Genomic DNA, 23715 nt, shown 5'->3' with positions numbered 1-23715 from the left:
TAACCCAGAGAATGGAGATTGGAAGCTGTATTTCCCTAGTGTTAGCCTGCTATGCAACTAGAATGCAGGTGGTGTAAATGTCTGTCTGAAACAGGTCAATCAAACGTGGGAGGTAACATTAGCACACCAACCACATGGCGGCGGTGGTGGTGAAGAATGCTTACATGGTGGCAGAGCTTTTATGAGTGGTGAATGGGTATCTGTCATCTGGCCAAGTTACCATTTCTCTGGCATCAGTAATGATGCATGAATGAGCCATCCCAGGAGCTCACTCCTGGTCAGTCAGCACCAATTCAAACGCCATAGATTTATAAGTGAAATTAAGACTTACCGTATTTTTCGCTCTATAAGATGCACCAGACCACAAGGCGCACCTAGTTTTTGGAGGAGGAAAACAAGGAAAAAAATATTCTGAATCTCAGAAGCTAGAACAGCAAGAGGGATTGCTGCGCAGTGAATGCAGCAATCCCTCTTACTGTTCCGGCTTCTGTGATAGCTGCGCAGCCTGCATTCACTCCATAAGACGGACACACATTTCCCCTTACTTTTTAGGAGGGAAAAAGTGAGTCTTATAGAGCAAAAAATATGGTACTTTTTTTTGGCCCAAGTTCAAATCACTTCACTCATTGAATTTCACTCGTCATTTTACTGCTCATACATCCAGTTTGGAAAGATACATTTGGAGCTCTTCGCAATCCATTTTTGTTATAACCAATCTGAACAATTTGGTCACATCAACAAACTTGACTGCTTCACTTCTTTGGTTTTTATGCCACCCACCTTCTCCTTCTCTTACTCAATTCTCGCTTTGCAGAATTGAATCACTAAATCTTAAGGATTCCTAATGTCCAAGTGAGAGTGTAGACGTGACTTGTATGCGCAGATGTTTCTCAAATCTTTCAAGTCAATACAAGCTGTCAGATCAATGCAGTTCTAAAATTACTCATTCAAAGCAAAGTATATTTCAGTCAAATATTAGAATGTAAAGCATGAATGAAATAACATAAAGGGCTATTTACTTACATTGGTCTGTCAATCAAGACTTCAGAGGGGTGTATATTAAATAAAACATTGGGGAGGATGTAGCGGATAAAAGATGCTATCTCACCAATGACAGGGTCACCTGGCTCATACCACTCATGTGGAATAGGTACAGGATTAGTTGTAGTAAAATTAGCACTATGCACTCGGCACACCATGTTGGGGAAGAGCAAGAGAAGCAGCAGCAGCAAGGTTCTACACATGGACTCTTCTTGGCCTCTCTACAATATCATTATTACCATCAGCCTGATTTGAACAGGATGGATTTGGAGGCAGCAGACTCTGCCAGTTCAGTGCTTAAAGAGACATGTAGGCACCTTATCAGTAATTTCAACCCTTTCACAAAGACCTGCCTTGAATGGTAAATAAGATACAGTGGTTTAAAACTTGACCTATATAGTCACAGAGCCTGGCCTCTGTAGCCTGCATTATTCTAACTGCCTATGGAAGACTGAGATACTGTAAATATTTCGGACTTTCTTGTTGATTCTTCCCCCACCCCGCATTCTGCCTTTCAGAGCTTTGGCTAGGTGAATAAATTATTGTAATTTTAATAATTACAGGGGAGACCATCACTTTTTGCAATTTTTAAAGGACTCTGTGGTGCATCCAGAACTGCCAAGTAAACATATTTATCACCTCAGTGAGTTATAGATTAGGAATGGTTCTTCAAAGTCATCTAGTCCAACCTTCTTGCTGATACAATACACCCATAGTTATGAAACCATTGATAGACAGGCACCAGCCATTTCCCTAAAAAACCCTCTATCAAAATACAGTATTTTTAGAGTTGAGCCAGCCCTAGCCTTCCCCCAGTTTGCTAATTTGCTATTACTGGGGCTCCTGTACTCTCTCATGTATGTATAGTAACTTTGTTGGGACTCTATTGCCACCCCACTAACTGGATCTTGGGAACAGCAGTAGAACTGTTCCAGCGCGTAGGGACCCTGGGAAATGAAGTAAACCATGACACCTAGCCACTTTAGAAACAATACATTTTTATTGTCTGAGGCAATCTGGTACGCATGGGAACCTCTCTGGCAGTGCACTCACTACTGATGGGTGGTCCCATCAGTAATAGTGAACACAATGTGCTCCAGGTCTTGCTGAACTGCAGGTCCCATCATCCACCCATTTACATCCATTTCTTAAATGATTCAGTATATTTAAAGGACATGGTTGGATTGGTGATTAACACAGTGCAATTTCTTTATGGGCTTCTTTGTGTCAGCTTTGCCTTTGAGCCAGTGCCAACGACTGGGCTCAACCTCTTCAGCCCCGACTGGGGCAGGCGACCTGGGAAAACACTCCCAGAGACCTTCCACTGCAGGGAGCAGGTCTAAGTGCTGTGGACTCACAACTTAGAGCTGTGAGCACCAAACTCAGTTCCAAAAGTCAGCGGAGCACAGCAGAGCATGAACCACACAAACGACAGCTCTGAAGTATAACGTCTTTATTTTCTACAGCTACTGCACTAACTAACTAAAGACTAATCGGAGACGCTGGACTGCATGAGTGTTACAGCTGCTTGAGCAGTCACCTTATCTATATACAGATAACACTTAGACTCCCTTTGAAGTTAGGTCCAATCAGCACAACCGGGGGCATGGCCGTAGGCTGTTTAAACAATAGCGTAGCTCAGTAGCTCGGGGACACCCTCCTGTTCACCTCCTCACTGGATCTCCCAGCCCACCCTTCCTCTTTTCATGCATTGCTATAACAGCGATCTTGTTATAGACAAAAGGGCTCCCCCTACTGGTGTTTTAAGGGGAAAGTTTGACTCTCGTTTGTATTTTTACTCATTGGGAAAGAAGTAATCATCCAAAAAGCAGATAGGTGTAAAGGTGGTTGTCAGGGGTTCAGGAGCAGAGGCACAGGGAAGAGAGGAAATGGAGAGCGAGGGGGAGGAGTCTGAAGGAAATGTCAGCGATGACAACGGTCCGAGGTCTCTGAGTCTTTCCAGTGAATCGGATGATTCACAGAAAGGGGCTCCCATGGTCAGGGCAAGGGGGGTGCCTAGGGGGACACCCCAGGAAGAAGGGGCCAGAGGGGACTCAGAGAACAGCAGTTGGAAATCCGGACCAGCGTCCACACCAGAGCGCAGTAGGGGGGAGGAGTCCCAGGCATCGGGATCAGGCAGCGCGCTGCCAGCGGGAGAACATGAGGGAGGATTGACCACGCCTCCGTCGGGGAGCGAGGAAACGGTCAAGAGGAAGGTTGAAGGCTGCGCGCGCGCGCCAAGTTCAAATGTACAGGAGGGCGGCACTGTTGGCAGCCCGGATAGGGAGCCAGGTCCTAAAGCCCGCCAAAGAGAGAGGGAGGACTCAGGGGGGTCAACGTCTGCGTCGGAAGAGTCCAGGAAGGAAGGAACCCCGGGGGGTAGCAGGACCCAGAGGAGAAAGGAGAGACGGAAGAGGTGGAGTAAGGCTAGAGTCTTAAACTGGTGTACAGGGGGCGGAGATTCAGACGGAGCTTCGCCGGTCTAGACCCTAGACGTAGAGCTGGGGCGCTGAGGCTTGGAAATGGAAACTATACTTCAATAAAGACTTTGTTACATTACTACCGGCTAGCGTTGGTCCTCTGTGAGCTGGGACCAGGAGCCAGCTCTGACAGTAAGCTCCGTCTCCTTACTGAAAGTTTTGGCACCAAGAACCTCGCAACGTGAGTCGACGCAGCGAGGGCAGAGGAGTGTGCTTCGAGAGCTCACACAGATCAGGCAAGATGAGTGCAGAACAGCAACTGACAGAACTGCGAAATGCAGTGACTCAACTCAACGCGGAGGTACGGGCCTCCAAAAAAAGGGAAGAGGAAATGGATGCCGCTTGCAGAGATCTCAGAACCAGGTTGGAAATGCTTTCTACACTGGGGCAACAGGGACCCAAATCAGAGGGCATTGGACTGGGGAGAAGGGGAGGCAGTCTGGTATCTCATTTCGACGGGAGTTTACAGCAGTACCCTAACTTCAGAGCCGACCTGCTGTTTGCGCTGGATCTGCTAGAAAAAGACTTTAGAGATGAGAGAGAGAAAGTGGGGTTTATCTTGTCCCATTTGCATGGGGAGGCCAAGACGTGGCTGAGGAATTTATGGAGAGATAATGATCCGGCGCTCCAAGATGCGAAGGCTTTCATTAAAGCGATGGATTCGTGTTTTTTATCAGAGATAGACATCGATATTGCCAGAAGAGACATACACGGGCTTAAACAGGGCAGAGCCAGTGTGAGGCAGTACCATGCACGCTTTTTTGGATTAGTTCATGCGCTTGGATGGGAGAAAGATTCTGCTCCAGTGAGAGACCTCTTTTGGGAAGGCTTGAATGCAGATGTAAAAGCTGAGATTGCAAGGGGGGAGAGGCCAAAGAACACTCAACAAGTGGTCCAGAGGGCGCTGGAGATTGGGGTGCGTCTGGAGGAGCGTCCTTGGAACAGAGAAGAAGGACGTTGGGGAAGGGCGCCAGCCAGAGCACCTCCCTTCTCTCCCAAAGATGCAGCGCGTGCGCAATCCACACCCTCGCAGGGAGGGGGAGAAGAACCGATGGAGATTGGAGGTGCCAGGGCTCAGTCAGCTACCAGAGCCCTGACACCGGGAGCAGTCAAAACGAAGCCTCCTAGAGGGAACAGGAAGTGCTACATCTGCGAGAGTGCTCAGCACATGGCGAAAGAGTGTCCCCAGAGGCTCCACAAGCACACTGCAGCCTCGGCAACAGTCACAGACGCAATTCAGCAGAGAACACCACAACAGGGAAACGACGGAGTCTGGCTGGAGGAAGAGGCACTGGGGTCCAGCCAGACAAGTCAATGAAGCAATCCCCAGCAATTTTGCAGCCCACAGACCCCCTCCCACCCAAACCAGTGGTGCAGTTTACAGCGTCACTCCAACTGCCCAATGGACGCACTCTGGAAGTGCCAATCACCATTGACTCTGGCAGCAACGCAGACTTTATAGGACTGGATTTCATTCAGCAGCACAATATAGCACTACTGCCAGCCACGCTGCCTCTGAAGGTTGTCACGGTGGATGGCAGAGACTTGTTGGGGGGGCAGGTGGTGCAACAAACGCCTCCAATGGTGATGCGAATTGGAAATCACCGAGAAGTCATCAGCTTCAATGTCACCCACCTGTCGGACACGCCTGTAGTCTTGGGCATGAGTTGGCTGCACAGGCACAGCCCAGCATTGGCGTGGTACCAGCGCCAACTGACCTTCGGCTCATCCTATTGCGCGGAACATTGCATCCTACCTAGCCCGGAAGAGGGAGAGGATGACCCGCAGCTACAATTAGGCACGCTGCAAGCAGTGCCACGCAAGTACGCAGCGTTTTTGGAGGTTTTCTGCGAGAAAGAAGCAGACAAGCTGCCTCCCCACAGGCCCTATGACTGCAAGATTGACCTCCTGCCAGGGGCGACGCTGCCAACCGGGAAACTGTATTCAATGTCTGAAGACGAGCTGCAGGAGCTCAGGGAGTTCATAGACCTCAACTTGAAGCGCGGTTTCATCCGGGAGTCGAAGGCAGTGGGGGGCAGCCCTGTATTCTTTGTGAAGAAAAAGGACACGCCCCAAAAGAGGCTTGTAGTGGATTTCAGGCTCTTAAATTCCAAGACCAAGCCCACGGCCTTTCCCATGCCCAAAATAGATGACCTGCTCGCAACGGTGAGGAAAGGACGCATTTTCACAAAGTTGGATCTGCGAGGGGCGTACAACCTGATTCGCATACGGGAGGGCGACGAGTGGAAGACTGCCATGTTCACTCCCCTGGGCACCTATGAATACAGAGTTATGCCCTTTGGTTTACAAAATGGCTCTCACTGTTTTCAAGCCTTCATGCATCACGTCCTGGCGGGTCTCCTCTACAAGAAATGCGTCTGCTTCTTGGACGACATCCTGATATTCTCAGAATCAGAGGAGACCCACGAGGGAGAAGTCAAGGAAGTTCTGCAGAGACTGCAGGAGCATCGGCTGTACGCCAAGCTGGAGAAGTGCCAGTTCGACAGGAAGGAGGTGGATTTCCTGGGCTACAAGTTGTCGGACAAGGGGCTCGCCATGGACAGCGCCAAGGTTCGCGCAGTGTTGGACTGGAAGAGCCCGCGCAATCGGAAGGAGGTCCAGCGGTTTGTGGGTTTCGCCAACTTTTACCGCAAGTTCATCAAGGGGTTCGCGATGCAGACAGCGGCCATTACCGACACGCTCAGCTCCAAGAAGAAGAAGTTCATCTGGACGGAGTAAGCGGAGCAGTCCTTTCAGAACCTTAAGCGTCTCTTCTCGTCCGAAGAGCAGCTGCTGCACGTGAATCCCAGCAGACCGATGAGAGTTGAAACGGACGCCTCAGACAGAGCCGTGGGCGCAGTACTGTTGCAGCAGGACCCGCATGGGGACTGGAGACCGTGTGCCTTCTACTCTAGAAAGCTCAGCAAGTCAGAGCAGAACTACACCATCTGGGACAGGGAGTTGCTGGCCATTCATGCAGCATTCAAGGCGTGGCAGCACTTCCTCATCGGAGCCAAACACACAGTGCAGGTTCGCACGGACCATAAGAACCTGGAGTACTGGCGTACGGCAAGGTTCCTGAACCAGCGGCATATCCGATGGGCGGAGTTCTTTGCGGATTTCGACTTCCGGATAGAGTACATCCCAGGCGACAACAACATCATGGCAGATGCACTGTCCAGAAAGCCGCAATACCTCGAAGAGGCGGCACCAGCAGCGGCCAAGCACATTTTCGCACCGAAAGCGTGGGCGTGCGCTTCAGCAACCGTGGACCTGGATGCTGTCCGTCGAGCGCTGCAGGAGGACCCCTTCGCACAAGCCAAGATGGAGGAGGTGCACAAGGGCACGGTGAAGGACGACGAGTTCCAGATACGCGACGGATTGCTCATCCGCAGAGGGGCCCTCTACGTACCGGGAGACGACCTCCGCGCGAAGGTACTGCAGCAGTTGCACGACGCACCCACCGCCGGGCACTTTGGCAAAGAGAAGACGGCAGAATTAGTAGCCAGAGATTTTTGGTGGCCCAAGATGCGGGGGGAAGTCGCGGATTACGTCTCGAGGTGCGACACCTGCCAAAGGGCCAAGTCAGTGCACAAACCACCGGCGGGACTGCTCGAACCGCTGCAGACACCGAGCGAACCGTGGGAGAGGGTGGCCCTGGATTTTGTCACGGATTTACCCAGCTCGAGGGGCAAGACGGCAGTGCTAGTGGTGGTGGACATGTTCACCAAAATGGCCCACTTCATTCCGTGCGCGAAGGTGGCCACGGCGGAACAGACCGCCAAACTGTTCATAGACCACGTGTTCAAGGCTCACGGTCTGCCACGGTCTATCCTGTCCGACCAGGGGCGGCAGTTCATCTCAAACTTCTGGCAGAAGCTGATGGGTTTCCTGAACGTCAAGATCAACCTAGCGTCCGCAAGACACCCGCAGACCAACGGACAAGCGGAGCGAGTCAACGCAGTCATGCAGCAGTACCTGAGATGCTACGCAAATCAGCAACCGGCAACATGGGTGGACTACCTGCCGCTCGCTGAGTTCGCCTACAACAACACGAAGCACGTGTCCACGGGGGTGACACCGTTCTTCGCCAACAACGGGAGGCATCCCAGAACCTTCCCGGGATTAGAGAGACTGGGGGAGGGGGAGCCACAGGCAGCGGAAGTCTTAGCGTCCGAATTGCAGGAAGTTCACGAACAGCTTCGGAGGCAGTTAGAACTAGCTAAGCACGCATACAAACTGCAGGCTGACAAGCACAGAAGGGTTGGGGAAGACATACAGGTGGGAGACTGGGTTTGGTTAGCAGCCCAGGCAGTGCCGACCAGATCGTTAGCGAAGAAGAAGCTCGGACATAAGCAGCTAGGACCTTACCAAGTCGAGGCTCAGGTCAATCCAGTGGCCTTCCGGTTGACACTTCCGGAGGGATCCAGAATGCACCCAGTGTTCCATAGATCAGTACTCACGCCCTACAAAGCACCTCACAGATTTCAGGAGCCGGGCACGGCACCAGACCAGCTCAGGGAGAAGTCCACAAGGCGGGGGTCGCCAAGAGGGGAACCCATCAACGAGGTCACAGAGATTTTAGACTCGAGATGGGGGGAAGAGGGAGTAGAATATTTTCTCGCCAGCGAAGGTACCCCGGCCAGCGCCAACCGTTGGGTGCCGGACTATGCATTGGACGAGCCTCTTCTCAAGGAAGAGTTTCATGCCTTGTTCCCGCACAGGCCCATGCCAGCAGCGTATTTCGACGTCTGGCTTTTCACACCCACGCTTTCAACCAGCACGTTCCAGGGGTTCACCTCGGACGAAGAACCGGCACTAGACACACGTTCCCCGGAGGGATCGCCCTCGGGGTCTGCCTCAGACCGCTCTTATTGGTGGGACTATCGGCCAGAGGAGCGGTGGAGCAGGCAGTGGCTGGGGGGTCCTTGGCAAGCAACGGCCCCAGAGGTGACCGGGGGAGAGACGGACATGGACGTGTTGGGGGAGGACCTTGGGTTCGAGCATGGCGGCACAGAGATGGAAGCAGAGGAAATCGAGGTCGACGAGAGCACGGAGGACGAGCTGGACTTATCCGGCTGGAGGCACGCCAAGGGGGACGAACTGTATCCGCCATTCACCCCCACAACGACGGAGCACCCAGCACCCACACCTGAAGGAGGGGAGGGGGGAAGGGGGGGCTTCGAGGGGGGGATGGATGTCAGGGGTTCAGGAGCAGAGGCACAGGGAAGAGAGGAAATGGAGAGCGAGGGGGAGGAGTCTGAAGGAAATGTCAGCGATGACAACGGTCCGAGGTCTCTGAGTCTTTCCAGTGAATCGGATGATTCACAGAAAGGGGCTCCCATGGTCAGGGCAAGGGGGGTGCCTAGGGGGACACCCCAGGAAGAAGGGGCCAGAGGGGACTCAGAGAACAGCAGTTGGAAATCCGGACCAGCGTCCACACCAGAGCGCAGTAGGGGGGAGGAGTCCCAGGCATCGGGATCAGGCAGCGCGCTGCCAGCGGGAGAACATGAGGGAGGATTGACCACGCCTCCGTCGGGGAGCGAGGAAACGGTCAAGAGGAAGGTTGAAGGCTGCGCGCGCGCGCCAAGTTCAAATGTACAGGAGGGCGGCACTGTTGGCAGCCCGGATAGGGAGCCAGGTCCTAAAGCCCGCCAAAGAGAGAGGGAGGACTCAGGGGGGTCAACGTCTGCGTCGGAAGAGTCCAGGAAGGAAGGAACCCCGGGGGGTAGCAGGACCCAGAGGAGAAAGGAGAGACGGAAGAGGTGGAGTAAGGCTAGAGTCTTAAACTGGTGTACAGGGGGCGGAGATTCAGACGGAGCTTCGCCGGTCTAGACCCTAGACGTAGAGCTGGGGCGCTGAGGCTTGGAAATGGAAACTATACTTCAATAAAGACTTTGTTACATTACTACCGGCTAGCGTTGGTCCTCTGTGAGCTGGGACCAGGAGCCAGCTCTGACAGTGGTGTTCCCTCTTTGCAGTAAAACTCCAACATACACAGAATGATATTTACAGTCTTTATTACATATATACAAAGAACAGCTGCAGTTCAAAATCATGCATCCGAACCTGTTGGGTCAGTTTCGGGGAGTGGCTTCCTTTGATTTTGGCGCCAACAAAGTTGGTATGGAAACCTCGTGATACATCTTTGCTCTTTACATTTCATTTCCCTCCTTGCCTGTGCTGGTGTGAAAGCCCCCCCCCCCATTTTCTGACACTGAACTTCCTCCTACTGGCTCTGGTGGCTTGTAGGGCTCTTCACCATCCCTGACCCCCTGGTTCTTCTGACTACTCCCATCCCCCTGCTCTGCTTCGTGCTTCAGTTCCCTGTCTTCCTCTTCTGCCAGTTCCTGCTCAAAACCCTCCCCTGCTACTGATGAAACTGCACATTCTGGCTCTTCCTTGACAATAGGGTGCTATCTGTGTCCAACCATGAGTAGAAAAGACTTCCATATGTATAGAAGTGAAGGGTCTTAGCTCACTGGTATGTTCTTTTCAAGGTTCTCACAGGACCAGTGGTCAGGGATTATGGGAGTTGTAGGCCAAAAACATCTGGGGAACCAAGGTTGAGAAAGGCTGAATTAGAGCATAGTAGTGAGCTACCTGTAGATGGGAAGAAGCATCAATCCTGTGGGGTGGGGTGTCTGGCACAGAGGAGAGTCAGGTCGCATCAGGCTTTTACATTCTCCTGATGCTTGCCTAAGAACTCCCACCTCTGATCAGGAGAGTTTCAGGAGCTCTTGGGGGGGGGAGGGGGGTGCACACCTGTGGCTGCAACCAAATAAGAGGAAGGGGACATGTAGACATTCATTGACACAATGTTGGATATTGTCCATAGTTTCATTCATACACACAGTGTCAATTCATTTACACCTCATATGTTACTATGCTACATATCAATAAAATAAATGATAAAGCATTCTCTTCTGTTATTTATATCTTTTCAGGAAATTTCATTTCTAGGAAAATCTTGGTAAAATGACAATGCCAACAAGTCTAAATAGCCTAAATCCCAACAAAATGGACTCCCTTGGGAGGTAGGATGGCCATCTGTCATGGATAGTTTAGTTGAGATTCCTGCATTGCAGGGATTGGACTAGATGACCATTGAGGGGGGAACTCTACAGTTCTGTGATTTGATGAGATATTACAAACTATTCTGTCATTACATCTTTCTCCGTATCAGCTGCTCTCTGTTATTCAGCTCAGGCCTCACCACAATGATGTAGCATTTGGGGGAAAAGATGCAAGCCAGTAATCCAGCACTAGAAGCCAAGATGGAGAAGATCTCCACAGCCACCATATATTTTCCTCTGGTGCTCAGGTAAGTTGGAATGAAGGAGAGCCAAACACTGCAGAAGACCAGCATGCTGAAGGTGATGAACTTGGCTTCATTGAAGCTGTCTGGCAACTTCCTTGCTAGGAAGGCCACAGTGAAGCTGACAGTAGCCAGGAAGCCCATGTAGCCCAAAACACAATAGAACATGAAGACTGACCCTTCATTACAAAGAAATATGATTTCTTCTGTCATTGAGTCCATGTCCACATCTGGAAATGGGGGAGAGGTTGCCAGCCAGAAGACACAGATTCCTACTTGAACAATGGAGCAGGAAAAGACAATGGAATAAGCCAGTTTTTTGCCTACCCACTTCCTGATTGTAGATCCTGGCTTGGTAGCCATGAATGCCAAAACCACCGATATAGTTTTGGCCAAGATACTGGAGAGGGCGACAGAGAAGACAATGCCAAAATTTGTCTGTTGGAGAAGGCAGGTTGCCTCCTTAGGTGTCCCAATGAACATCAAGGAGCAAAGGAAACACAAGAGGAGGGACACAAGGAGAATGTAAGTGACGCTTCTGTTATTGGCTTTGACTATGGCAGTGTCTTTGTGCTTAATGAAGATGGCAAGCACAAGAATTGTGATCAGAGAGAATAAAAGCACAGAGAAAGTTAAAACAATGGCCAAAGTTTCATCAAAGCCCAGGAAATTTGGTCTCTTTGAAATGCATTGATCCTGGTCTTTATTTGGATACTGACCTGCAGGGCACCTGACACATATTTCCATCTCTGTAAATACAATGTACAAGAAAAATGAAAGAACCATGATTATGCTAAAGAATTTTGTTATCAGAAGTGTGGGAGATTTTATGAAACCAAACATAATTGTGCGTAACTGCCAGTAAGTAACCCCTGTTAAGGGACACAGAGCTGTAAGTTACTATAAAGAGTGAGTCAAGCCCTTCACATTTTCTTCAATTCAGGCAGCTGTTTTTTTCTTTGTAGTTCCCTACACATGTTGGACTTTATTCTTAATTGGTATTCAGTAGTTATTAAATGAAAGAAAAATGAAAGAACCATGATTATGCTAAAGGATTTTATTATCAAAAGAGGGGGTGATCTTATGAAACCATACATAAGGTAAAGGTACCCCTGCCCGTACGGGCCAGTCTTGACAGACTCTAGGGTTGTGCGCCCATCTCACTCAAGAGGCCGGGGGCCAGCGCTGTCCAGAGACACTTCCGGGTCACGTGGCCAGCGTGACATCGCTGCTCTGGCGAGCCAGAGCCGCACACAGAAACGCCATTTACCTTCCCACTAGTAAGCGGTCCCTATTTATCTACTTGCACTTAAGAGTGCTTTCGAACTGCTAGGTTGGCAGGCACTGGGACCGAATGACGGGAGCGCACCCCGCCGCAGGGATTCGAACTGCTGACCTTTCGATCGGCAAGCCCTAGGCGCTGAGGCTTTTACCCACAGCGCCACCCGCGTCCCATGAAACCATACATAATTGTGCATAATTGCCAGTAAGTAAGGGGTTAAGGGACACAGGGCTGTAAATTTATAGAAAAGACTTTGATATCACATCTTCACTTTTCCAAGAAGGGAGGAAGTATGTATTATTTCCAGATCCCTCCCCACCCCCAACCCCCAATAATATATCAAGCCATAATATAAGCATTCTCTCTTCCAGAAATTTAAAGGCAACAAAACTGCCCAGAATTTACTAAAATAAATTGTATAGTTTGGTTTATGCTAACACGGCATCTCTTACCCTTCTCATTTGAGAACATCTCATGTGGACACGGATCACAATCATAACAGCAAAACTTCTCCCCCTCCTTCTTTCTCTTCCCATAACCAGGACGGCAGTAGGCATTACATAATGAAAGTGGCGGTTCCTATCCAAAGATATAAGAAAAGGTTAATATTAAGATAATGTTTGCGGCAAATAAATCTAACATAAGGTGATCTATCAGTAAATAATGTGAAATTCATATTTACACAGGTGAAACGTCCTTTGGAAGAAAACTTTCTTTTCCCTTCCAATGAATTACAAATTTAATTATGTATTCAGTGCAGAACTGCTTCCTTCCCCCACTCATACCCCATCTTATTGGATAACTATGAATGTTGCCATTTGAGAGCCAGTGCAGTTCTTTTCTCACCTGAGTGAAGCCACTGTGCCATTTGATTCTGTCTGCATTGATGGTGAGCTCTTTGCCAGGAGGGGCCTGAGGATCTAGCCTCCCCACTTTGACCCTGACATATGATCCATTTCGGAAAGTGACTAAGTTTGTAATATCAAAGCCAGCTGCTAACTCTCCGTATTCATTTAATGTGATTTCATCACCAGCACTATTATTGAATGAGATCTTCTGCAGGAATGAGTGGACCTAGATTAAAAGAGAACCACAAGGTCTACAAGGCAGGGGATGGACAGGTGTGTGGGGGACACCCTAGTCCTGAATGGAGTAATTGCGCCCCTAAAGGTTGGGTTGCCATATGTTGTGAATTTGCCAGACATATCCGGAATACTGCAGTCAGAGGTGCAGATAAATTCTGTGATACAGGTTACTGCAGCAGCCCCATCTCTGTCTATGTTTCCTTGGTTCTACATACACCAAGAAATAGCACTCCAGGCATTCTCCTTAAAGGTCCCTGCTAAATGCCCCTGTTTGCAAGTCCTGTTCATGAACTTCTGCAAAAGAGACTGCAAGCAGTTAAGCAGAACTTGTTTCCTTATCCATCACTGTCACTCAGTATGTGGCATATTGGGAACAAGGTTTCCCTTTCAAAACTGCTTTTGCTTTTGATGGTGATGGCAGCAAAGAAGGCTGGTTAAAGGTTTGCAAAGCTTGGGTGGGTGAGGCAGACATTTGTGTGTTGGGGAGATTGCATATTTTCTTCTTTACTTGAGTTTAATATCACAAGGCAGCCAACTGGAGGATGTGCTTGACTTCCATTTTCTTTGCCTCCTGGAACCCCTGCATTTTACTAGTTCACTGTAGCATGACCCCCCAACCCCCATAGTCAAATAGCCTGGCTCTGTGTGCTGGAGTTACCGTGGAAACCAGAAATGTTCATGTAAATTTTCATGGACACTGCATCTGGTTTTGATAAACTACAGAAAGTTGCAAGGGTCATTTCAGACAGTTTGACGTGCACTCAACTTGGCCAATTTTTGCTGTTAACAGACAGGCACACTTAAGCCACAAGTTTCTTAACAAAATCCATATCCCCAACCAAAACTTGGTTCAGATTAATGTTACTGCCCACCGCCCCTAGCGTATAACAATTGTCAATTTAATTGCCACTTGATATTTAGGACGACCCTTAGTTCTAACTGTATAAATTGCAGCTGTTATTTGAGAGCATCTTAAAAAGCAGAGACATCACCTTGCTGACAAACGTCCCTATAGTTAAAGCTATGGTTTTCCCAGTAGTGATGTATGGAAGTGAGAGCTGGACCATAAAGAAGGCTGATCGCCGAAGAATTGATACCTTTGAATTATAGTGCTGGAGGAGACTCTTGAGAGTCCCATGGACTGCAAGAAGATCAAACCTATCCATTCTTAAGGAAATCAGCCCTGAGTGCTCACTGGAAGGACAGATCCTGAAGCTAAGGCTCCAATATTTTGGCCACCTCATGAGAAGAGAAAGCTCCCTGGAAAAGATCCTGATGTTGGGAAAGATGGAGGGCACAAGGAGAAGGGGACGACAGAGGACGAGATGGTTGGACAGTGTTCTTGAAGCTACTAACATGAGTTTGGCCAAACTGTGAGAGGCAGTAGAAGGCGGGAGTGCCTGGCGTGCTCTGGTCCATGGGGTAATGAAGAGTCAGACACGACTAAACGATCAAAAAACAACAACAAGTTATTCAAGTAGTTGCTGTTATTTTCTGGCTTATGAAAACATATGTAATTTAAATTATTTTTATTCAATTCCTAATATCCATTTTAGATACCACAACAAGGTTTATTTTTAGTTATCAAGGTCTATTCTTTTATTTCTTTACTGACAGTACATTGCCAATTCACATAATATAATCAAGGCAGTGCACAACACTGAAAACTCTGTAAACTGAACACTTTGTAACAGGAAATCCTACCTGCCAAGGTTCCAGATTCTGATGAGAGAGCCTGTCTCCACTCTCTGCTCCTTTGTGGTCGGCTCCAACCAAAGACATGAACTGTAAGGCATGTGCCAAAGCATAGACAGCATTATAGATACTGTAGCTGTGGCCGGTCATGCTCATTTCAAAAACTGGTGCAGGAAGGCTCTCCAGCTTCTCCTCTCCGGTACATGTGCCATCAACGTATTTTGACACAGTGGAGTTTGAAACTGAACAACGAAATGCTTGTTCCCATAAATCGTTGATAAAACCATCTCCATCTGCCCAATAAGGGTTTACTTGCTGAAGAAAACCTTGGAAGCTGTGAGTCTCCTTGGAGTGGATAGCAAAGGAGATAGCACCATGGAACATTTGTAAGTTAAAGCCTAAATCTTTTTGAAACATATCTAATATGAAATCGATTTGAGCTGTTGTAATCCATACTTTTCCTTCAGGTAACTTACTATATTCATGATATATTAGCAGATTTATCTTTATTGTCATTGTAGCACGTGACAGCCATGAAATAGACTGACTTTCTCCATATATAATAACAGCAGTGGCTTTGCTCATTATGAAAGCTTGTGTGACCAGCTTCGATCTACGCTTCATATCGTCTATCATATCAAGGATGTTACTGCTGAAACGCTGATGGTACTCAATAGTTTCTGTGAATGCTGAACAGATCTGATTCTTGAAAAGCATTGGCTCAATAGTCTGCAAGAAACGTTCTCCAGCTTCATTATCTGTGGTAATGAGCCCAACCCATTTCCATCCGAAATGCAAAAGTAACTGGATAATTCCCTGATACTGAAGTCCTTCATTGGGGACCATGCGGTAAAAGGAAGAGAATTTGATTTGATTATCCACGGCTCTTTGAAATGAACCATATGAAATCTGAAAAAAAGAAAAAGCCAAACTGTCCAAGTGGAAACAAGAACTCACAACACACCCATTTTATCTGAATATAAATCTTATTTTACCAAATGTACTCATTTTAGGGACAACACCAATCTCTTTACATAGAAAAATGCACACAAATAATTGTGCTTAATAATTTCCAATTGCTACTCATTCTTAACATTAGTGAGTCATCGCATTTGTACACACTGATTGTCTCCAAGTATTTGGTGCATTTATTATTGCTGGTTGTTACTGCTTTCTGCACTAAGTGCAGATTCAACAAAACTCCAATCTGGAGCTGGAGCAACAGAAACCACTGATCCTGTTCTTTTGTTCTATAATCCTTACAGTGATTGTAGAGAGAAGTTGATACTCCCACCTATTATGAACTCTCCTGAAAAGGTATTCTGGGAACTCCAGAAGATCTCCAGAAGAGTATGTATGTTGTTGGTTTGTGAGCTCAATAAACCATATACAGTGGTGCCTCGCAAGTCGAAATTAATTCTTTCTGTGAGTCTCTTCGTCTAGCGGTTTTTTCGTCTTGCGAAGCAACCCTATTAGCGGCTTAGCGGCTTAGCGCTATTAGCGGTTTAGCGGCTATTAAAGGCTATTAAAGGCTTAGCGGATTAGCTGCTAAAAGGCTATTAGCGGTTTAGCGGCTTAGAAAAAGGGGGTGGGGAGCGAAAAAAAATCTCAAGACTCGCAAGACATTTTCGTCTTGCGAAGCAAGCCCCTAGGGAAATTCGTCCTGCGAAGCGCATCGAAAAACGGAAAACCCTTTCGTCTAGCGGGTTTTCCATCTTGCGTGGCATTCGTCTTGCGGGGCACCACTGTATCAGTAAAATACAAAAATAGGGTGGCAATCATTGCCAGCAAAAGTTAGAGCAACTAAGATGAACTCAAACAATGCAGCAGAACAGCACAAAATAGTCTTCTCAATTAACCTCTGAAAATCAACAATGCTGAATAACATCATACATCCCCACATAGGAAATCTCATAATTCTTAGGGAGAGAGACATTCTTAGTTGTATATACTTCCAGGGAGGAGATGACATACAGAACATCTTCTGTTGACAGCTTGTTGACAGAGATAATTGTGTGGTGACTCCCAATAGCCAAGTCTTGGCTGTTGAATTTGGTCTGGGCATTTGGGTCTGAAGACTGGGTAAATGCTGCTTTGCAGAATGAAGAACAGCTGGAAGTCATTGCAGAGTTAATAATTTGAATAATCATTTTCATGACAGGTGGGCCTTCCTCTTTTATTTCATCTCTCTCTCTCTCTCTCTCTCTCTCTCTCTCTCTCTCTCTCTCTCTCTCGCCTTCTGCTTTGGGCCAGTATTGGGAGTATAGACAAATGAAAGTGATGGTTGGTTGGTTGGTGAAGCATCCTATGTGAAAAGCAAAGAAGGGAAGATCTCCAAGGGTGGAAGACTGGAATAAGAAATAGCTCATAGTTGAGAGCTGTGAGGATCCACCCCTTTCTGTTTGAGAGAAGGGTTATGATCTGAGCCAGCTGAACCTCAAGCAACAGCTAAGGATCCCGGAGTACCTGCAAGCTATTAGCTGCTCCTTCAGAGAGAATGTAACCCAGCAAGAGCAGGCCACCTTCCATTCATCTGGCCAGTTTCTTGGCTCTCAGCCAGTCCATTACTGAGGCATGACATTGGTCCAGAACATCCACTGCAGATGTAAAGAGAAGTAGAGCTACGTGCTATCAGTATATTGCTGACAATGTACTCCAAAACTCTGGATGACCCCACTCAGTGTTTTTATGTAGATTTTAAACACTTTGGGATATAAGGAACTCAAAATGAAGGCTCCACAGGCCTCTGGAAATGACCACCCAAATAGGACTGGAACCACCTCAAAGAAGTGCTGTCCACCCACAATTCAGAAAGCTGTTCCAGAAGGACACCATGGTTGAGGGTATTGAAAACCACTGAGAGGTTGAGGAGAATTAACAGGGACACGTTTTTCCTCTATCTCTAGTCATTGTGTTCTGAATTATTTATGCCTCTGTAAGCCAATACTGACATCATGAATTTACATGGGCAGCTCACAAGCAGCAAGTGCAATGCTTTCAGGATTGTTGAATGCATCTAGGTGCCCTATTTACCAACCTGGTGCGGGGTGACAAGTCTCATAAAACCAGCATGCTGAAGTCTAATTAATGCATGGAGGGGTTAATGCTATAGAGCAAGTTGTTCTGCCAGGCTGGGTCCTCCCCCCCTCACTTCTGGAGGAGGGTAATCAAGCCTATTTTTGTCCTTCAGTCTACCTGAGAAGCTTAGCATGTAGAGAGGTCTGAGTTAGCTCACATCACATGGCTCTAACAGGCCATACAAATTTAGGGACTTTGACAGCTGAAACGAAGCCAAGTTACTGCCTGTGTTTTCTGACTTGGGGAAAAGGGGACTATTTTGGAACTCACAAGGTCATACTGTAAAAGTCTTACAGCTTATATTTCAATGCTATACTTTGCTGCATGTTTTGTTATTTTAATTCTCTGCTGGGATTCTCTCACCAAAGAGTAGTTGCCCCAAACCTGCATTTTGCCATCCAGGGAATTCTCCTTCCTATATTTTAGTTTTTACCTTGCCACCAACACCTGGAACCTTTCAAGTGATCTTCCATTACATGCAATAAACATCCATTCTTTGGAACCCTCTTTGACACCCCTACACATTGTTGGTTGCCTATGTTATACCTCCCCAATATATGCATATATTGCAGCCTCTTTTACTCCTTTCATTTCACCAGTCCATATTCAGAAAGCAGCAGATCCCTAGCAGAAGAAGGGAAGAGTTTCTCTTTTTTTATTCCCATATTCCACCTAAGATTTCTGCCATGCACAAGGAGGTCACTGAGCCAAATCCCCCAATGACAGCTGCTCCATTCTTTTGGATCCTACATTACCCTTTTCCATTACCCATTTCAATTTAACCAATAAATTTATGCATCAACAGATTCCTAGTGGAAGGAAAAAAAAGTGAATTCTGGCATGAAATATCAATTTTGTGAATACCCACCTGTGGAATCTTGTAAAGACCTAAGACATCTGCCATGGATGAGGAGGTGTCAGAGCTAAGTCCCCCAATGACTCCTACTACTTTTTTCTGAATGCCACATATGTAGTTGGGGACAAAGTGATGTGATTTAAAGAGCAGATCCAGAGTGGTTTGGTAGGCCATCCTTGAATCAAAATAGCTATCATAGATGTGGAATCCAAGAGTGACATTGGGCAAGATCTTGGGGTTCTCATTGATCTCATCAACAGCAAACACCAAGGCAAGGATGTGTTGGTAGAACTTGGTTATCACCCTGCAAATGAAGTGAGTTACCATTTCATGAGGGAATTAAACAGTGCATGAAATTCAGAATGGAAAGATTCACCTGCCTGCCTTTCCATCTCTATCTTGGCTTCTTAAAACAAGCTGTAGGCAATTGACTGAGGAGGTGTGGGGATCGATCAAAGCCTTGTTGGAGGATGGAGAGACACCATCTTCCTTGAAGCAGGGGATGGTGTCCCCTCCTTCAGAGACTTGCCCAGAATCAAAAAATGTTAAACAACCATTGCCAAGTTGCAAATATTCCACTTTGGGATGCTTGGCAGAGATTGAATATCTGGATCCTATTTCAGTCTGGCTTCTAAGAAGTTTTAAGGGCCTTCTATGTAACAAGCCCTAAGGTGTGGAATCCCCTCCCCACATAAGCATGTCTGGCACATTCATTACCTAGCTTTACAGCAAACACTGTACCTCTTTACCCTGACATTTGAGACCTGTGAAATGTGTTTCCAGGATCGCCCCTCTGCCTGTGACACTATTGCTTTAACTGATTTTAATACTGAAATTTAAAATGTTGTGGCCCACTCTGGCTCTTGATTGACTGTTTAATGAACAGTATTCTGAGTGAGGGATACTACTTTTCCCTCATTCCACATCTTGTTGCTGTTTAGTCATTTAGTCGTGTCCGACTCTTCGTGACCCCATGGACCAGAGCACGCCAGGCACTTCTGTCTTCCACTGCCTCCCACAGTTTGGTCAAACTCTACATCTTACATAACCCTAAACATATTGATCATGTCACCTCTTGCATGCATTTTCTCTAACTTAAAAAGGGGAGTTGTTCTATCCCTTTTATCATTCTGAATGTAATTTCTAAAGTTTTTCCAGCTCTACAATATCGCCTTGTGTGTGAAATGACCAGAACGGTACATTGTGTTCCAAGTGTGGTCATACCAGAGATTAGTAGAACTGCATAATGATATTGAAGTACTGTTTCCCGTCCATTGAGGGCTGCTTGCTGGAATGAATTTGCCATTTTCACAGCTGCTGCACAATGGGTGCACATTTTCACTGAGGTATCCACTACGCCTCCAAGGTCTCATTCCTGGTCAATTGCCACTAGTTCAAATGCCCCATGTTTATTTGTGAAATTAATATATTTTTTGCCTGAATAAGCCTCATCTTACACTTGTTTATACAGTGGTACCTCAGGCTAAGTACTTAATTCATTCTGCCGCGCCACCGGAGCACAATTTCTGTTCTCATCCTGAAGCAAAGTTCTTAACCCGAGGTAATATTTCTGGGTTAGCGGAGTCCGTAACCTGAAGTGTATGTAACCCGAGGTACCACTGTACTTTTCCAGTTTACTGCCTTTTCCAGTTTACTGCCCCTGCCCCTAATCTGCAGTCTGGAAACTGCTTTCTGTTCTCTCTCTCTCTCTCTCTCTCTCTCTCTCTCTCTCTCTTTAACAACTGACCATTTGGGCATCATCAACAAACTTGACTACCTAACTGCTTCTCTATATGTTACAGGGCATTTTTTTGTTTCTTTCTTATGCACTTTTTCTTTTCCTGCTCTCTCTTTTCTGTGTCTTTCCAGAAAAATGTGAAACACCTTCCATAAAAAACCTTTTTTAATAAGTTCTAAAACTAGCTTCCCCCCCAAAAAAGTGATCAAAGTACTTTTCTGTAAGATATAAACATATAAAGAACACATAAAATAATGTTAACCACAATTTACTTACACTGGAATGTCAATAAAGACCTGAGAAGGGTGTTTCTTGAAGGAAAGCTTGGGGAATAAGTAACGGATAAGAGACACTATTCCACCAATGACAAGGTCACCTTCTTCATACCATTCATGTGCAATATCCACAGGATTATTTCTACTGCAAACAACAGTATGCACTTGGGGCACCATGTTGGGAAGCAGCAAGAGAAGCAGAAGAAGTAACATATTGATCACAAATATCCTTCTACACATATATTCTCCTTTATCTCCCTAGAATGTTGTGACTATCATCAGCCTTACCTGTATAGGAAGGATTTGGTGACAGCCAACTCTGGCAATGCAGTATGTAAATGGACATGTATCCACCTTCTCATTAACTTCAACACTGTCACAAAAAATTCAGTGAATCCTAAATAAGCTACAGTGATTTGAAATCTGACCTACACCATGAAAGAGGGGGAAAGATTGAAATAGCAGAGCCTGTTTTGATTTTTTATTTCACATTCTGCCTTCTGAAGCTTTGCCAAGTGGATTGATTATAATAATTTTAATAATTACAGGGGAGATAACCATTTGTGCAATGTTTTTGGACTATGGTGCATCATCAGTAGGAGAACTGCCAAACTAAACATATCTGTCACATCACAGAATCATAGACTAGGAAGAGACCTCCAAGGTCATCAAAGTAAAAAAAACCATTTATGGTCAGGCATAATACCCATTTATGGTCTTCCTATAATACCTTGCTTTACACACACTCTCTTATGTAACATTGATCAGACACTCCCATCCACCCTACTAAGTGGATATTTTGGGGAAATGTGGGAGAGAGTTGTAACCATGTCCAGATGTCTGGATCCAAGCGAATACAGTCTAACCCCTTTTGAAAAAACAAACAAAGAATGAAGCAATGTGACATGCATGAGGACATCTCTGCCATCATTCTCTGTGGTAAAAAATGTAGTTCAGAAGAATGACAGGATGGTCCCATCCATGTAAACAAATGATAGACAATGTTGTTCCCTCTGAATTTTGCTGCATTACAGCTTCCTTCCTCCCTGATAATAATGGTCTGTTGTAAACGGATGGGAGTTGTAGTCCAGCAACAACTGGAGGGGAACAGATTGGCTACCTCTGGTGTAAGGGAAAGTGTGGTTTGGAGAAATAGGCTTCATCTCTGACGTGATCTTTATCTGCCAGGGATGTGTCATATAATAGAGCCTTTTGAGTCTGGTGCACTTGCTAAGGCAAGAACCATGATTTCCTGACTCCTATGCAAACGTCACATCAGTCCAGAAATGAGATTCAAGGAGTTTAGATGTCCTGGTTCACCCTGAGAGCTTTTAGATTGGTTTGAGGTGTGTCACATAATGCGTCATGTGATGCTGCCTGGCATGTGCTGAGTAGGGGCGGAACACACAGAAGGCAATCTCTGTGCTTGCTCGTCCCAGGCCCAGCCCGGCTATTGGGCTGCCAGACTGCCGGGCTGCGGCTGGGATGAGTGAAGCAAGATCATACAAGATCATACCAGCCATGGTGGGGCATGGCATCCCCCTAAACATTGGGGAAGCTGAAGCCCCCTCTGCCCCCTATACCTGGTGCCACTGATTGTTCTTGAGTTCTTACCAGAGCAGAAAGTGAATCTCTTCATTGCCCAACTGCCTACACTTAGTGGTCTTTAACTCCTTTAGTTTCTGGACTCACAAAGCCAACCATATACACTGGTTTGGTTGCTATTGCAATTAGGCAGAGGGTGGATAATAAAGCATCAAAATTGAACTAAAACACAATTAGCTTTTAATACAGGTGCTTTTGTAATGTGGCAATAGAAACAATGGCTGTGAAGAGATCTTTAAAAAAAGAATTTTATTTTAAAACAGTTGAGTAGTTAAACTGAAGAGCACACAAATATAGCAAGAGTCTTCCCCCTAAACAGTGCCTAGATTTGTTCCTTGAATCACACTGCTATTTTTATATATTATATTTCTCAACCTTCCAGCCATAGTAGAGTTCTGCTTAGGTTCCCATTAGTCCAAACTATAGCTGGGTATCTTGTGTATTTTTACATATCTCATAAGAAGCGTTTCAAGGAAACAATCATTATTCAAAAAAGAAACACAACAAGATAGGTGACATCCATTCACGAGTAGAAAACACTTCCATGACAAGAGAAGGGAAGAGTCATAGCTCACCAGCATCTTCTTGTGCTGATGATCAAGCTGCAGGTTGAAAGAGACATTGGTCCCGGGGTTTGGGGTACAAGGCAGGGAGGAGAATCAGGAGGCATCCAGCTTTTACATTCTCTGGGGAAGACGTACCTGATGATCAGATATGTTTCAGAGTAAACACAGCTTTTCCAGCCTGGTGCCTGCTTCCAATTTCCTGATATCCGTCTCCAACAGCCCCTGATCAGTTTGCATCATACAACACAAACCAGAGCAACTCAACACGAGTGATCCAAAATCCTCCCAAATAGATTGAGCAACACTCTCACTCACTATATGGCAGATTCTGATGTTCTCCTTTCCCTTTCCCCCTCTCTGCAGTTTTCTAAGAATTCCCAAAAACTGCTCAAGAGAGTTTCAGAACATCTTGGGAAAATATGGGGATCACTCTGTAGATGCAGGAGAAGGAGAGTATAGGATGGTTATTGTACAATCAGACTTTCACTCATGCGATGCTGGGTATCACATATAGTTTTATTCCATCACAGAGTGTCAATTTCTTTACACCAAAAATGTTTGTATGCTGAATACAAAGAACATGATAAAAAATCTTTTATAATATTCATCTATTTTCAGATATCATTTCTCAGACAAGCACAGTGAAACGGAACCTGGCCAGAATGAATACAGAACCTAAGTCTCAAAATAAACGAC

At 46.4% G+C, this 23715-nt stretch overlaps 1 protein-coding gene across 1 annotated transcript; it reads right to left on the bottom strand.

Annotated features, from left to right (window-relative positions):
• Positions 1-10686: 10686 nt before the first annotated feature.
• On the bottom strand, positions 10687-21025 carry LOC310662258 (vomeronasal type-2 receptor 26-like; the record flags this gene model as incomplete). The annotated part of the gene is made up of 7 exons (XM_083409031.1): positions 10687-11588; positions 12574-12700; positions 12968-13195; positions 14911-14991; positions 15469-15810; positions 18848-19139; positions 20850-21025. 7 exons carry the CDS (start codon positions 21023-21025, stop codon positions 10687-10689), a joined length of 2148 nt encoding a protein of 715 aa, XP_083265157.1.
• Positions 21026-23715: the final 2690 nt, after the last annotated feature.

This window comes from Podarcis tiliguerta (genome assembly GCF_965153285.1).
Source record: "Podarcis tiliguerta genome assembly, chromosome: 13".
Classification (NCBI taxonomy): domain Eukaryota; kingdom Metazoa; phylum Chordata; class Lepidosauria; order Squamata; family Lacertidae; genus Podarcis; species Podarcis tiliguerta.
This window is presented reverse-complemented; position numbering and strand designations above follow the sequence as displayed.